The sequence below is a fragment of the Ursus americanus genome, chromosome 35 (genome assembly GCF_024610735.1).
Source record: "Ursus americanus isolate L20-20 chromosome 35, mUrsAme1.1.p, whole genome shotgun sequence".
Classification (NCBI taxonomy): domain Eukaryota; kingdom Metazoa; phylum Chordata; class Mammalia; order Carnivora; family Ursidae; genus Ursus; species Ursus americanus.
In genome coordinates, this window is record NC_142161.1 from 16,024,296 (window position 1) to 16,041,315 (window position 17,020).

The 17,020-nt window shown below is 41.8% G+C and overlaps 1 protein-coding gene across 4 annotated transcripts in view; it reads right to left on the minus strand.

The window, feature by feature from the left end:
• The window catches only part of SLC25A21 (solute carrier family 25 member 21), a 472,035-nt gene that overhangs the window by 28,365 nt on the left and 426,650 nt on the right, over positions 1 to 17,020 (minus strand). For 3 of the 4 annotated variants that reach the window (XM_045799826.2, XM_045799836.2, XM_087859066.1), the window contains 2 exons: positions 16,271 to 16,330; positions 12,803 to 12,910 (listed from right to left, as the gene is read on the minus strand). In XM_045799826.2, coding sequence (XP_045655782.1) covers positions 12,803 to 12,910; positions 16,271 to 16,330 — 168 coding nt within the window. Of the gene's footprint in view, positions 1 to 2,438; positions 2,475 to 12,802; positions 12,911 to 16,270; positions 16,331 to 17,020 lie in introns of all 4 variants that reach the window. The other variant, XM_087859067.1, reaches the window with a different exon arrangement.

Below are 17,020 nucleotides of genomic sequence, written 5' to 3' on the forward strand. Positions count from 1 at the left end.
CGGGCGCTAGGTTAGAAATCGAGTGTGGACATCGGAAACCGGGGATGTACTGTATGGTGAATAACATAATATAATAAAAAATCATTAAAAATAAATAAATAAAAAAAAAAGAAAAAAAATAAGCTAAAAAAAAAAAAGAAATCGAGTGTGGAAAAAAAAAAAGAAAGAAATCGATCGTGGATAAATAGCAGTTGTTTGTACACTTCCTCAGGAGGGTGGGCAATCAGTGTGTGTACCACTTGTTGTGGTAAATGATAAGTCAGTGGCACTGGGAGTCGTGGGTTACCTTCGATTTACTTCTTTCCGGCCCCCCGATGATTACCCAAACTTGAAGTACCCTGACTGCTCTCCAGCCTATCGATACTTTCGGAACACGCTACAGAGCTCATGGTAGTTTGCCCTGAGGTTTGTAATTCACTACGATACAAGAACAACGATTCACGTGGGCTTTAACAAAAAGTTGAAAGATCGCTTCCTTTTTGGAGGTACAATACAAAGGATACCTCTCCTTGTTAAATTTTGACGGAACAGGAAATAGGGGAAAACGGTCAGTATTTAACTTTTTGTTTCCCACGAGGCCGGCACTGATGTGACCTTTGTTTGATGTCCCGCCGGAGCAGCTTGCTGCAGTGGTCTGAAGTCTGATGTACTTTCTGACTAAATTTGTTTTCTTATCATGTGCAACTGCGGTTGTACCAGCAGAACAGAGTAGAACAAATCCAACCATGGCTTTTTATCCAACTTGTATTTACAGCTATGTAATTAACATGATACATTTAAATGAACTTGTTTATATAGTAAATCCTATAGTTTTCGCTGATAAATGTTTTAAAAACTCTTAACTACAATACTATACTTAACTTCATCTTTTCACTTAAGAAGATAAATTACAATACATTGTATTAAGCTTAAGGAAACCCTTTTTTGTAACAGGAAAAAAACCACATGAGAAGGTATCTTAAAATATTAAAAAACATTTCATATAGGAAAACCAAAAATTCTCAGAAGGTTAAAGTTCACTCTCAGCTCTACAAAATGGGAATTTTTGTTTGTGTTCTGGCACATTGACTATCGACACAAATTATTTATTTTGGTTTTCAAAATAGACTTGAGGACAAGTTGAGCAGAAGTTCATTTCTGTTGGAAAGACTCTGAAAGTGCGAGCAAACTGCCTAGGTTCTGCTCTCCTGCTCTGAGAAAGACAGCCAGAGGGCAGATTTTGAACTTAAGTGCCTGGTTGAGCTTGAACTCTAGTTGTGAGTCATTAAGTAAAATCAAGAGTAGCACAGTAGTTAGAAATAGTGGGTTGTCTTTCTCTGCTTGACTTATTTCACTTAGCATAATCCTCTCCAGTTCCATCCATGTCAGTGCAAATGGTAGGTATTCATCCCTTCTGATGGCTGAGTAATATTCCATTGTATATATGGACTATATCTTCTTTATATGTGGAACATAAGGAAAAGCGCAAAGGACCACAGGGGAAGGGAGGGAAAACTGAATGGGAAGAAATCAGAGAGGGAGACAAACCATGAGAGACTCTGGACTCCGGGAAACAAACTAAGGGTTACGGAAGTGAGGGGGGTGGGAGGATGGGTAACTGGGTGATGGGTATTAAGGAGGGCATGTTTTGTGATGAGCACTGGGTGTCATATGCAACTAAGGAATCATTGAACACTAAAAAAAAAAAAAAAAAAAAAAAAAAAAAGAAAAGAAAAAAAGAAAGAAAAGACATACGAAGAAAAAGAAAAAAGAGATAGCGGGTTGGAGCCAGACAGCCCCAGGTTTGAGTCTCAGCAATCCCACCTGCTAGCTTGGGAAAGGATTTTATCCACTCTGATTTATCCTCACTTAACTCATCTGTAAATAAGAATAATAAGAGAATAAGAGAATCTTCCTCATAGGATTGCTGTGATGGTAACTAAGTCAATGGATTTTTGTTCTCTGTAAGCATTCAGTACATATTAGCTGTTAATAATAATGGCAACAGTGCTTATAGTAATAAAAATAGTTCAAATAAGAAAAGAGCAGGTAATTGTTAGCTGAAGGCAATGGCAGTAAACAGGGCGGAAGCTGATTTGAGGGAGACGAAGGGCATGCATAGCTAGCCTCTTCCTTTTCATTCCTTCTGGCTGTCCCTTCCTTTTCCCAGAGCCCTGGACCCTTGTGTCCACCAGAAATGCATCATGCAAGACAAAAAGGTCTGCCTCCTCTGAGGCCTAATCAAATCCAGCCTCTGGGCTACAGAGCTCCCCCAGGGGTCTTCCTCACCCCAGGGGCTTTCTTCTCTACAGCAGTAGATCCTGTAAAATGGCCTCTTCCCTACCCCTCAGAGTTAACAACCTTGGTAAGCATTCTCCACTGGGTAAGTCTGTGGTCCACATGGGAGCAAAGGTTGAGAATGAAAGTCACCAGCTGGGCCTCCACCTCACACAGCTTACAGCCTGGACAGCCCATTCTTGTGTGTTACCAGGTGCCTGGAACACAGTAAGTGCTCATCAATGTTAGCCATTATCAAGGATGTCTGGTACTTTACATGTATCACGTGATTTATCCTCTCAACAAGGGTGCGAGATAGGTATTATCATTATTCCCATTTGACAGATGGGGAAACTAAGGTCGTGGTACTTGCTCAAGATCACAAGGGTGGTGCCAGATCGCAAACTAAGGTCTCTCCCACTCCAAATCCATACTTTTATACTCTGCATGGTTTTGCCGTCCTAACATACCTGATTGCTTTTCTCAATCTTGTAAGGCGGGCAGTGGGTATATTTTCCTTATTTCGCAGGTGAGAAAACCAAGGATTGTTAAGTAGCGGGCCTAAAGTAGAAATGCTGCTAAACAGCTTCATGAGAACTCTGCCCCTAATCCAGTGTGGTTCTCATTCTGCGGACTCATTCTCGTTCTGCATATGTGGTAAGAGTTCCAGAGTTTGATAATCCAACTGATACAGGTAACAGCTACATCCTAACCCAAATATATTTTTCTTGGGGCCTGGCGAGACAGCAAAGCCCGAGTTCTTCTCTAATTCCCCGTAAAGAGTAGAAGTGTGCTTTTTGCTTCATTTGGCAACATTGTGTCACACACATGTAAGCAAATATTTAATTAGAAAGGCAAAACATGACTTCCACTGGGATGCTTAAATAGGAAAATATAGAGTCATTTTGACTAGATCTCTGTAAACACAAGGAATTTTACTAAACTTATTTGATTACTGGGCTTTCATTTCAAAACAAAAATGGTGACTGATTGGCATCATCAGCCAAATGACTCCAATACTATCCAACCCAGCAGGTCACCCACCGGTTTGGTTTCCTTCCAACATTTAGACTCACTGCAATTTTCATATTCAGTTACCACTCGTGGGCCAAGTTGCATTATAACTTTCCTAGATGTACTCTTCGTCGACTGCGCCAGAATGCAAGCAGGAGAGAATAAGTGGATTGGCATGTAGTTAATACTGTGATATCACACTGTTCTCCACACTGGCTTATTGAAATCCTCAGTTCACTGGTACCCGCCAGAGTATTTCCATTTGACGTAACTCAAAGTCTTTAGGTTTCATGTTAGCTATTGGCGACTGCTAATTCTGGGAACTCTCTGTCCTTTCGTGCATTCGTTTCTTCAACGAGTACCTGTTGTGTGCCTACCAGGCACCATGTGCTGTGCTAAATGTCTCGTGCAGGACTTTGCTCATATGCTAGAAATTTAAATACTTTTGCTTTGATTTTTATTCGGGGAGATGGGCTGATAATTTTTAGATCCACCCATGAGAATATTCCGCAATGGTCATGAACTATGGAATCCAATTTCTGTTTTAAAAGTCCTTAAGAGGTTTAATTAAAGGGAAGATTTTTTGCACCACTCCAGGGCACTGATTCCTTACTCACGGAGAGTCCAGGATTACCAACAAATCACGGAGATGAGTTATGGCAGCCTGAGCTATTTTGTCTGGACTTCTTCCATCCAACTACTGACCGTAGCTGGCTCTGATTAGCTTGTGAGATCACGGACTGAGGTGCAGGCAGCAAGCATTGTTCTCTGGGTAAATAGCTATCAATAGGTAGAGACATGGGGTGTGTGCGCATGAACTTCCTCCATCCCTGAAGCCAGAGAAGAGCTCTAGGCTCACCATGTCAAAAGGCAGCGTGCTCCACAGGCGTTCCTTTACTTGCTTCCCAGGGCAAGGTGAATTCTGTTGTGTTTTAGAGCCAATGGAATAGGGTGTTGCTTTGAATTTCGTCACATGGCTGGAAAGCAAACCGGATGAGACCTTTGCACAATGCAGTGAGTGTCCATATCTGGGCCTTCAGAAAAATACTGCTTTGTTAAAAAAGAGGAGATCCAGTTGCTGCATTCAGGCAGGAAAATACCCTGGTTCCTCAGGAGATAGAAGATCACTTATGTGTTTCGTTACTCAAATAGAGTCTTGAAGCATTTTCATAAATTGGAAAAAAAAAAAAAGAAAAAAGAAAAAAATCCCTTCCTTTTATTTGAGAACAAAATGTAAGTGAAAGAAGAGGTATTGGGCTCAAAATCCCACACTACACGTTGCTTTCGCCGAGATATTTCACTAATTCATCATTATAGCTTACTTTAATAGGGCAAGATCACGGACAAAAAGATATGCCAAATACAATTACACTCTATCTAGAGTTATGTTTGATGAACGGGTCTATTTTCTAAACAATCCGTGAGTGGATAGTAATTTGCCATAAACAAACCTTCCCAGATACTGTGCCATAAAGCTCCTTTGACACCAAGCTGCCGCCTGGTCACCGTCCCTGGAGGAACACGGGGCCTTCCAGGTGATGAGACGCTGACGACCCCACCAGCCGAGCAGGGGGGAAGGAGACCATGCTGTGGTGACCGCTCGGAAAAAACTGGCACCATGGAAAGAGCCTTTGCTTTTTCCTGGTTCCAGAAACACTTCTGACTTTCCCTTAAGTTTCATGATCACCCACATATCTTTATCCCAATAAAAGCAGCGCAGTGCCTAGAAAGAGAACTCTATGTTAACATTCAGTTCCTAAGAGCTACTAACTTCATAAGGCTTTATTTTCCCTATCAACGAAGCCGAGAGAAAGCCACCTCCCTTACAGAGGTAGCGGGGGAATTTGAAATACCAAGAATGTGCGGGCACTGGGAAAAGGGGAAGGAGGCACGAGCAGTTACCAAAGCACTGGGATCACGGGGAAGTGCTGGTGGAAATCATCAACTGCTTTTTCTTTATATAGTTTTGTATTACTTGATTGGTGTGTGTGTGGGGGGGCAATGTAATACTTTTATAATTTGCAAAATTATATAAATTGGAAAAAAATCAAATAAAGGAAAAAACATGTAAGGCATCTTACACAGTATCTGGCATATAGTAGATGTTCTGTAAATGGTAGCTATTATCATTACTTCAAAGTCTCAGTTCTGAAAGCAAAACTCCTGGCACAGCTGAATGGAAGACTGAAGTCTATTTTCTGTAAATGATAATAGAGAGACAACTTGGCTGCTGCCTTAGGTATTGTTGAAAGATAACTATAGGAATGGATTCATATACATAATTCACTTTTCTGCCCACAAGAATCATAGACTGGAAAGAAATAATTTAGGTACTGAACAGTTTCCAGGCAGTATTTCACATGGTAATGCAGGAAAAATTTGAACTTAGGACATCATCATGAATGCTGACATGCCCTTGAAGCTGGCTTCTCACACTATCTGTAAACAGAGCCACACGCTTGCTCTCTGACTCAACCTCCTTCTTTCTTGAAAGAGATAATTGCAAAATGCAGTGCTTCTATTTACTTTATGTTGACTCTACATACTATAACTAAGTTTAAACATTCGTCGATTGCCTATGGAGAAAATAATCACTAAGCTTTGTGATCTTCTGTATGATCTGATCTCGATTAGATTACTAAGCTCCCAGAAGAAAGTGTATAGAATTATATTTAGTGGTGTTTATCCAAAAGCAGAATCAAACCCTGAACTAATTTTTTTTGTTGTTATTTTTTTAATAATAATTTTTTTATTATATTATGTTAGTCACCATACAGTACATCCCTGGTTTTTGATGTAAAATTCCATGATTCGTTACTTGCGTATAACACCCAGTGCACCATGCAAGACGCGCCCCCCTTACTACCCATCACCGGTCTATCCCATTCCCCTAATTTTTAAAAAAAATCCCTATCTTTAAAGATTCTACCATCAAGGACACATTTGCTATCTGTTCACTGAACCTTAAAATTACAATCATATAAAGGCAGAAGACTAATTATTCCTTTCTTGGGTTGAACATCTTTAAAGACTAAGTAGAGAGGAAACAGGCTATGCAATTCACTTAAGCCTTAGTTTCATATTTGGGGGTGAGAATGATTACGTTCATATGTAATGTAGATAAAAATGAGTAGAAGGAAAACCTGTCCCCCATCCACACATCAGAGGCAAATCCTATAGACCTCAAGGGAAGGAAAACATAACCCGTTAGCCAAATAATAACTTTGAAGTAGATTTCAAAGTGGAGAGAAAAACCGGGAAGCAATTCATCCAAGATTTTGCTCCTGGGGAGAAATTCACATTTTCTAGGCTTGCAGAGAGCATGCCAGCCAAGTAACCACTTGGCTTAGCACGAGTGATAGGGGACTTCTAGGTCTTATAAATATATAGATTAAAAAACAATGCACCCAGTTCGAGGGGAGAAAGGTCCTACAAGGACAACAAGCTATAAAGTCACACTTTTGGCAAGACTGGATATGCAAACCATCTCCAGTAGAAAAATCCTTGGGCAAGCCTAGTCCTAAGCCAAGGAGACTACAAACCAGAACAACACTTTGCTCGGGTTTAGTTTGAAGGACGGGGGGAAATTTGGGTCTATCCCGATTTTATTTGAACATGTTTTTACACCCACTGAACCAAACCAGAGCATGACAAAGCTGTGATTACTTTGCTCCCCACAGAAGGTCAAGCATATTTAAATTAGAGACCGGTTCTCTTTATTCACTGTGAATTTTAAGATGCTGGCCAAGATTCTGGTATTGGAATTGGAGGAAGTGTGGCAGGGATTATAGTCTTTGACTGATATGGTGGTAATTTAAAAAGTGGAGGCGACAAGCACACCTATTGAAATACTTTACACAGAAGCTGGAAGGAGATGAGGGAAGTACCAGGAACCAAAGGAACCACAGTTTCTTTGTATTTTTCGAAGAGTTCATGGCTAAACTGAGTGGGAAGGCATATGTTATGGGTAACATACTTCTGACTGGCTAGAGAATCGAGCCTAGACCACAGAGGGGAGAATGCAGGCAGTAGGAGCCAGCAAGTCACCTGCCATTCCTGGAAATCCTCATGGGAATTGCTTGGGGCTCCAAGAATATCACAGACACAGCCTCTCCTCTCAGCCAGTCCTGCACCCCAGCCAGAGGGGCCCCCGTTCAGGAACTCGTTCTTCAGAGGGCCCCATTCTGGTCCTTTGCCAGTGATGCCCCCCCCCACAGTACCGAGGGGGATATCTGCCTGCTTCCCACAACCTCCTTCTAGACTTTCCGCTGTGTACCCTCAGACTGGGGCAGTCCGCATGCTTCATCTTTACCACCCTATCATTGCCTACAAGACGTTAAGTGTAATATTTTTTTAAAGATTTATTTATTTACTTTGGGAAACAAACTGAGGGCTTCAGAGGGGAGGGGGGTGGGGGAATGGGATAGACCGGTGATGGGTAGTAAGGAGGGCACGTATTGCATGGTGCACTGGGTGTTATACGCAACTAATGAACCATCGAACTTTACATCAGAAACCAGGGATGTACTGTATGGTGACTAACATAATATAATAATTATTATAAAAAGAGATTTATTTATTTATTTCAGAAAGAGAGAGTGCGGGTAGAGGGGTAGAGGGAGAGAGACAATCCTGAAGCAGACTCCCTGCTGAGCCCAGAGCCTAGCTCCGGGCTCAATCCCAGGACCCGAGATCACGACCTGAGCCAAGAATCGGACGCTTAACCGACCGAGCCTCCCAGATGCCCCTTGTTAAGTGGATTATTGAGATGAGTATTGACTGGCTGCCCTAGGCTGTCCTCCACTGCCAAGCTTCTCTCAGCTGCAGCAACTTCTTGGGAGATGTTCGTCTTTAAAGGCCCGTGGTGACTCGCCTCCCCCGGCTGGGGAAATAGGAAAACCCACAATTCCTGTGCAGGACTCTGTAGTGGTTCGTGTCTAAGACACAAGGGTACAAGGGCTGAATAGCAGACAGGTGCCTGCTGGTGGGGACAACAAGAGTTATCTAGCTGCAAAATAAGCCCCTAGGGAAGCTGCTCTGCTTTTCTTAAAGGTGTCGGCAAGCCACGTGGCCGTTCTGCCTGCAGCCCATCCGTTTCGTGTTCCATCACAACTGGTAGGCTATAATTAACTGAAAAGGCTGAGAACGAGCTTCGTTCACAACTCCATGCACTTGAAGTGATGGAGGGGCTTGATCAAGAATACATGTTTGGGGCGCCTGGGTGGCTCCGTCAGTTAAGCGTCTGACTCTTGATTTCAGCTTCTGGTCATGATCTCAGGGTCGTGAGATGGAGCCCCGTGTTGGGCTCAGTGCTAGGCATGGAGTCTGCTTAAGATTCTCTCTCTCCCAATTCCCCTCCCTTCAGAAAAAATACATGTTGATTTTGTACAACTATTCCAGAGGAAGCATATCTTGATTGTAATGGAATTCTTTCCCAAGTGGCTTCAAATGTTTTTTGCGTCAATCTCTAACTTCTGCTGCTACCTGCTAGCTATTTACAGCAAACGGAGATCCAGCTTCTTCTGTTTATGATGGTAGACCTGCATCTGAGCTTAAAGACCTTGTCAGCAGGCATTGTAACCAGGCTGCCCGCCCTTAAGCCTTGATAAAGAATTCCGGCTGAATGGATTGGACTGGCAGCTGAGCACTGCCTAACGTGGACCGAGGGAGCAAACCAACCACACTCTGTAAGCTGTCTACACGCCCATAGCCGGAGTCAGCTGTCACTGCTCAATATTAATTGGGGTGCTATCTCAGGATAAAGGTCTTTAGGTAACCTTCAGCATTTAAAGATCAACTTGCATCTTGAAATAGTTATCGTCGGTTGACTGCCTACCAATGTACCAGATTCTGTGTTAGGATCTTTGCATATATTATCATTTAAATTCTCATAAAATGTGTAATAACAACTACTGACACATTAAAGCATCACTACAGGACAGGCTACGTTGACAGCTTTGCATAAACATCTCCACCCTATTACTATTATTCTCCCCTCACAAAATACGAAACAACTACAGTCAGGGTGGGAAACATGAACTTGTCACATGGCCAATGACAGAGACGGCCCTCCAGAGCTTGCTTCCAGCCACTTCCCAGAAATGCCTCGCTGTAAGACAACTTGACCCATCGCCATCATTCTGTCACCGAGAGAACTGCACGTAACTTGTTCAAGGTCATGTTAGAAAATGGAAAAGAGCATGATGGGTGTATCTCTCTCCGACCCTGAGACAGGCCAGTTCACCAGTGGCCCTCCTGTTCTAGACAGCTCTGTTTATATATGTTCTTCGATAGTCCACATGTAAGGTTTCAACTTTTTTTAGAAATTATAGAGCAGGAAATAATGGGGGTTTCTGCTACTACAAATGAAGTAATGGAAACTGAATTATGCAACATGGGGACTTAAGATGGACCAGCAAGTCATTTCTACCCAAATCAGCTGAGAACCTTCTCGCTAAAGGGAGCCTGGATCCTGGCAGAGCCAAAGAACATTTCTTTGGGATTACATACTTTTCTTTATACTCTCCTGTTTTTCCTAAATTTTCTACGAAGAAAGTGTTACTTTTTAAAGTAAATATTCACAGGTAATGCTGAATACATTCTCACGTTAAACATTCAACTACACAAAGCCCTTCCCTTAAACGCTTACCTTCCACTCCCCCTATTCTAGTCTCCTTTCCAGAGGTAATCACAATTTAGAAGTTGGTAAGAATTCCTTTGCATGACAGACCTGCACAGTCCTATAAGGAAATCACTACCCATATGTGGCTATTGAACACTTGAAATGTCCTAGTTCAAACTGAAGTATGCTTGTAAGCATAAAACACACACGAGATTTAAAGACCAAATATGAAAAGAGGGTAAAAGATCTCATATAATTTTTATACTGATTACACGTTGAAATGACAATATTTGGGATGTACTGGGTTAAAGAATTAAAAATAAATAAATAAAAACAGTATTAAATTAATTTCATGTTTCTTTTTGCCTTTTTAAAAGGTACTAGAAAATGTGGCTTGCGTTGTATTGTTATTGGCCAGCACTGCTCTGGAGTCTAGATCATTTTTAGTATGTTTACACATTTATATATAATACATATTTTTTGTGCTTTCTAAGATAAATATGTGTTACTTTTATACTTGGACTAAAACTTTTTTTCTTAAAAAAGTATAACTTTTAAATGCGTTGATCATTAATTCCTTTCTTCCTTCCTGTCTCTCCCTCTTCCCCACCCCACCCACCAGCTCCAACGCACACACTTCTTGACAACTGACAAAGCCTCAGAGTGAAGAAAGCAATAATTACTCTTGGTCATAGAAATGCTGAAGCGAGCACACCTAACAACTGGATTAATCCAACCCAGGCACAGATTAACAAAGAAAATGCTAGTCAATGGAAGAAGGCTTTGGAGTTAGTGGGTCCTAGACAAAAGACATGGGAAATAGCTACAATTGCCAGTAATGACTACCAGTTATTTTTAAAGAACAGACCCAAATTTGCTATTCTTATCATGTCATCTCTTCCTCTCAGATTTTTTTTTTCCAGGAACATAGTTCCATTACTTTATGTTGGGTGACTATGTACCACTAACTCCTTTTCCCTTGATCAATATTGCCTAGAAAGCGCCAGTTCAGCTACTGAATCTTGATCGTTGCCGGACATAAATGTTGACATGTGTAACCATGTCTGACTCACCGAAGGTTATAATGTACCCATGATTTTTGTTTTGTCTAAGTAAACACCTAAAAATGAGTCCAGTTCAGTGGATTCTGCAAAGGAAATGACCCCAAACAAGCTCCTGTTCTCCCCCCACTTAAAAACTGCTAGCCTGCGTTTACGTAAACAGTTGACACACGCTGCACTCTTGTCACTGAACGGGGACACGTACACGTGCGGCACTCATGTGTTAGGCCGGAAGGGTGTTTCCCGTGTTCTAGCAAGGCCTTCAGACCTGCAACACATTAGCAGCTCCTCCTTGGCCTCAGTGTGGAACCTCCTTGAGGGCAGAGGAGAGACAACACGCGGCACGCGCAGGGCTGCTGTGATAACTCACTATTCTCTTTCCCGCGGGTGCTCCTTGGTGCTCTGTCCCACCTGCGGCCGTCGGTTCTGTGCTGCCCCATACGGACCGCGGCTGGGTACGTGCTTTCCTCTGCCGCCTCCTCGCTGCCCCGGCGAGCTTCCCAATGACGGAACAGAGGCTGCGGAGGAGGAGGAGGAGGAGCTCCACGTTTTCCTTCTAGTGCTAACTCTCCCAGCCTAAGAAATCAAAATTTCCTTCAACCGATTTCATGGGGGCTGCTCCATTTCAAGTGGACATTCAAAAAGTGTTTCTTCTCTCTTCTTCCTATTCCTCACCGCCTTTTCCCTTCATGCAAAGAAACAGAAAACAAAACAAAGACTAGGGCAATGCAAGGACTTTCAATCTTCACTGAAGTGCCGAACATCACCACAACTAAGGCAACCTTCTGAAACGTAAAAGAAAAAAAATTCTCCCTTAATTAGGATTGACTTCATCTGCGTGGATCCCATCTGCTGAGGCAGCCCAGCCCTGTCCTTCTCGGGGCTGGGCAGCTACAGGGGAGTCGGGCCCCCTTCTTTCCCACAGCCCTGCTCAAGAAGCTGCCAGGGAGCTCTCAAGCAGTTTGGGCAGGCGGGAAGTGGGGTGGGAGCGCGGGGGTCTCCACCCATCAGCTGCTGCTAAAGTGGTAGGAGGGGAACCGCTCTACAGAGAACTGCAGGTCAGCAGACACGCCAAAGCAGTTTAGCCCACATGCTTCCCAGTTGTGGAATTAAATTAAAACGCTGAGGAAGGAAGGACCTGGAACGCCGATCTCCTTATTTTCTCCCTACCTGGTGCTTGTCACCCAAAAGAATAAAAGAAGCACAGTTGGACTTGGTGGTTTAAAGGGAATTATTAGGCAACTGGGAGGAAGTGAAGGCAGCACACACCAAGGGCAGCTGTCTTCATGGAACATCATGTACCAGTGATTAAATGTCAGGACCCATCATCGTCCAAGCGGGGACGTCTACACAGGTTTACTAACTTGCTTCATTCAGATTAAACCAAAAGACAAGCTTGACAGATTATCAGAATCTTTGGGGGAAGGCGGTGGGTGGAGTGGAGAAAGGAGTAAGGCAATTTTGAAAAATGACTTCATAATTTTTTTTTTAAAAGCACAACATTATCACCTCTGTGGTTTTTGCTTCAGTTTCTTCTAGCGTAATGTGAAATCGAGGTTTTGCTGAAAGCAGGGGAAACATTTTCAAAGAAGTCGTTGTGGATTACATTCCAAATCTAAAATAAAAACTTGTAAACATGTGTTTGTCCATCAGACTTTAGAAATGTTTGCTCACACTTCTCTTGTGGAAGAAATTTGACTTTTTCTTATGCTACTTCTTTAACAAGAATTTGCTACGGATTTAACAAGTGACTAAGAGCTGGGTTCATAATTACATATATAGTATATACATATATTAAAAACAATTTTTTTTACATTCCCTCACCAATAGGAAAACATTAAATGATTACCTCTGTAAATTTGTTCCGATTCGCTTGCAATCCAACTTTTACTACTTCAAAAGGGTTAACCACGATAGCTTCTGTTAGTCCAGATCCTAATCCAGCAATGGCAAATGTCTAGAAAAGTTAAATCAATCAATACTTTCAAACAAGTGATGTGTACTGGGTTAAACATCGTACTCCTTACACTCAGCAGCTGAATGTTTGGTGGAGAATGGAGAAACGTACATAAATACACCACATACCATTACTAAACAGCTTTAGTTCTTGATTAGATGCTGACAATTCATGAAGAAGAAATTACAGAAGCCACAAACCACATCCTAACAATTCAAAATAAAATGTCAAAGCCCCATCAACAGCGACTTTTTCCTTTAATGAAAAGAAAGGTTGTTTTAGTGATTTAAGGTGGATACTAAAACATCTGCACATGTAACAATTAAAAGAGTTTGACTTGTAAAAGGAGAGCTTCGTTTTTAAAACACCTACTTAAATCATTATTGAGCATCTCCAGAAAATTCAAGGAGCAGAACCAAAAATAAAATGTTTATAAAAAGTGAGATTTCAGGTAACCAAACAGTGCAGCTGAAAACATTTAAAGGTATAGCCCTGTTGTTAGAGTCACTATTCTAGACAATTGACAAACAAAAAAATATTTTTTATTCATCCTTTCCCTATCTAAAAAAACCCCCCGATAACTGCCCTATTCTTCTAGACGTAGAAAATGAGGAACAAAAGTTGAGATCAGAAATGGCAAGGTTGTTCTGAAGGGATCAGCTAAAATCTAGAACATCTCTCAAAAGATGATGTCAGGTTCTTATTTGCTCTCAGTTAAGAGTTTCTGCAAAAGGAACTACAACTTTCTTGACTTTTCCTCAAAGTAGAATGTTTAAGGGTTTTTCAGAAACTCTGTATCAAAAAAAAAAAAACAAAACAAAACAACAAACCCAACAAACCCCACAATTAAAACACACACACACACACACACACACACACACACACACACACCAGAAAAACAAAATGAAACAAAGCCTCAAATCTCCAAAACAGATGCTGAAAAAAAGTAATTCTTTAGTGCTGAAGCTCTCATTGCAGGAGAAGAGGGAACGCTACATACAACCAAAAGAAGAAAAAAGCCAATGAAGAACAAAGGACAGGTAACTCTTACTAGGAGTCTCTAAATTCTCCAAAGTAGAAGACTGGAAGAGAAAAGAAAAAGGAATATTCCCTAACCTTGGAACAACAGGCAAGGTGGAACAAGGGAAGATCCAGAGGGAGGTCTGGGTTCTGGTCCTGGTTCTGCCACTTCTTGGCTATGTGACCAGGGCTGCCATGTGCATTAGTTTGTGCACAGAAAAAGGTACGTGTGTGTGGATGTGTGTAGGCTGAGATCCAGCCTGCACCCCACCATCCAATCCGGAGCCCTGGAGAGGCATCAGCCAGGACAAAGGGTGCCTTTGCGTAATTCACACAAAGGTACCACGTGTGCGAGCTGCAGCTCTGTGTCTAAATCACTGAGCCTTTTATAAGCCACGGTTTCCTCATCAGTAAAATGGAGACAATGATGTCTAATCTCCCCACCTCATAGGAGGATCAAAACAATGGGCGAAGCCCTTTGTAAAGTGCTTTACAAAAACCATTGTTCCTGTCGCACATAAACATGCCGAGGAAGAATGGGATAGTATACAGATTCAAGGAGAGGGAATAATCCATCATGTTTTCCTTTCATGCCCCTTCAGTACTACTTTAAACACATTTGCATAGGGTACCAGAGCATGTATTTTATTCATTTATCTCACACTTCTATCATGGAAGCCAAAACGTGTGTGTGCACGGGTGTGTACACACACAGACACGCACACACACACAAATACCAGTCCCAAACTCTGCTGACTGGGAAAGCTAAAATCCAGATGTTCAGGTTTTTATTACTTACTATATGCAATCTTCCAAGTAATTCACTTTTTTGTTCTTCTATAAAACTCAGCTACATTTGCTGTCAGAACTAGTGTTCAGCAGTCCCTTGTCAAAAGAATTGATCAGCTATCAGCAGATCACGTTACTTAGATGATTCCAGAGACCGGCGGTAACAGTTGGGTTCCCAGCCTCCTAGGCTTTTCATGTGCGAGCACCAGGGGACATTTAAGGGCTGTTTAAGTGTCTAGTGGTATCAAAAAGAAACTGGAATAAATGAGTTCAAGGAAAGAGAACAACTGTCTACAGTTTGCATGCATTTACTTAGAGTAGCTGGAGTGGCCAAATGCTTTTGTTTTAATTCTCAGGAGTCCAAAGGACTGCAGCGTCTCACATGGTACCAATGCTCGACACAGGAACAGCCAGCTGGCCCTCTGGAGACTATATTTTATTGTCTTTTGCTAGGAAGTTTTTAATCCTCCCCTTACCAAGAGGTTTTCAAAGTTGAGAATGACATTAAGAAAAGGCAGTGAGGCATAAAAAAAAATCTGAGCTAGTATCAGGACTCATGCTGCCACCTCTACCACACAAGGCTATTTCGCAGTCACCTTGTTTTGGCAGGAGGCTTGGCAAGAAGTTTCTTAACAGTATCCTTCTTAGAGAAGGGGCATGTAGGTTTTAAAAAATAACAGATATTTTTTCTTGGACAGTCTACTGGGCAGAGTAAATATTCTGAAGTGAACCTTTACAAGTTAAGTAACGGCAGAGCTGAAGCCCAGAACACTGCCTCTCTGGTTGAGTTCTGAGGCCCACTGCAGCAGGAAAACTGGAGGACTTTTCTAGGTGCTGGGAGGCCCACTGTCGATTGGAGGGCCAAGGATCATTTGTTCTTCAGATATGGAGGGAGAAATCAGTGCACTTTCTCTCTCTTGGGCTCTTGTCGCACACATACTTGTAGAACCCATTTGATCACTCCAATTTGTCTTGTGAAAAGCAGCAAAGTCACCAAGAAGGAGAGGAGAGGCCCTGAGAAATGTTCACATCACCACGTGATCTCCACGTAACAGCTGAGATGCGTCATTGTAGCATCCCTGTTCTCCTCAACGACAAAAGGTCCTTCAGTCTGCATCTGCCTGCAGGGTGACCCGAAGTCCTGTATTTCCTACAGCTTGAGCAAAAGCTGGAAAAGTGACCTGTTAGGAAATGTTTTAGGCATACTGACTTCTGCATAAACACATATGCGCAGTACCTAGTATGTAAACATATGCACGTTTTGGCTTTCACAGAACCTTTGACAAATGTACTCTTTATTTTATATTCTTGACCATATCTCATATGGGTCTTTCCACACATATCACTGTTATCATAAATTCATCACTGGGAGCTATAAAATAGCCAAATTGTGAGTTATTAGGAAGATGGCTTTCAACAAGTAGCTGAACATTGAATAACTCGAATTCATATTTTAGTAGTTGGGCTTGGGGAATCAAAAGGGTTTTTGTTTCCAGATTTCGCTTTATGAAATAACTCACACACTTAAGTATAATAAATACTCTCACTTACCAATGCTGGCGACAGTGACACATATCCTAGCAATTTCTTGTACTGCTCAAAGGTGAAAAACTGTGAAACAAAACCAAACCCAGAGATTTATAACAATTTCCTGCAACAAACTCTTTAATTGGCTCAAATTAACCAGCATTTTAGAAAAATGATAAACCATCAAACACAGTTTTTAATCTGGTCTCGGGTAGTTGCTAGTGGACCTGACTTTTTACATTCACATTTTCAAATGCAACTATAATAACCTACAGAAGAGCTGATGGAATCCTTTATAGCAGTAAATGAACCATACAGCTTCCATTTACCATGACCATTTTCAGTTTCCCCAGACATCAATAGACTTCTTTTTTATGGCAGTGATTCAAAATTATAGGCAGAGAGACCTGAAATCTCTGGTCTCCTATGTTTTCTCTGTGAACTGCTTTCCCAGTGAATGCCCAGTTTTCTAACCCACTTGTAAAAGGCACCCACCCCCTTCTCATCTTTAACTTGTGCTTACATTGCTGTGTATCTCTGTTGTTCCATGAAGTTTCTAAACACTCACTGATGATGACGATGCCGCGGTAAAACAAAGACCCAATAAGGTCCTCTATTCCATCCCAGAAACCCAATAAGGTCCTCTAGTCCATCCTAGAAATTTTCTCTGCAAATAAATTTCTATGGAGGTAAATCTCATCAGACTTCATGTAATGTGCCCCAAATACATTTCTCTCCTCTCTTTCTGTACTCTGTATTCTGGGAAACAACTCC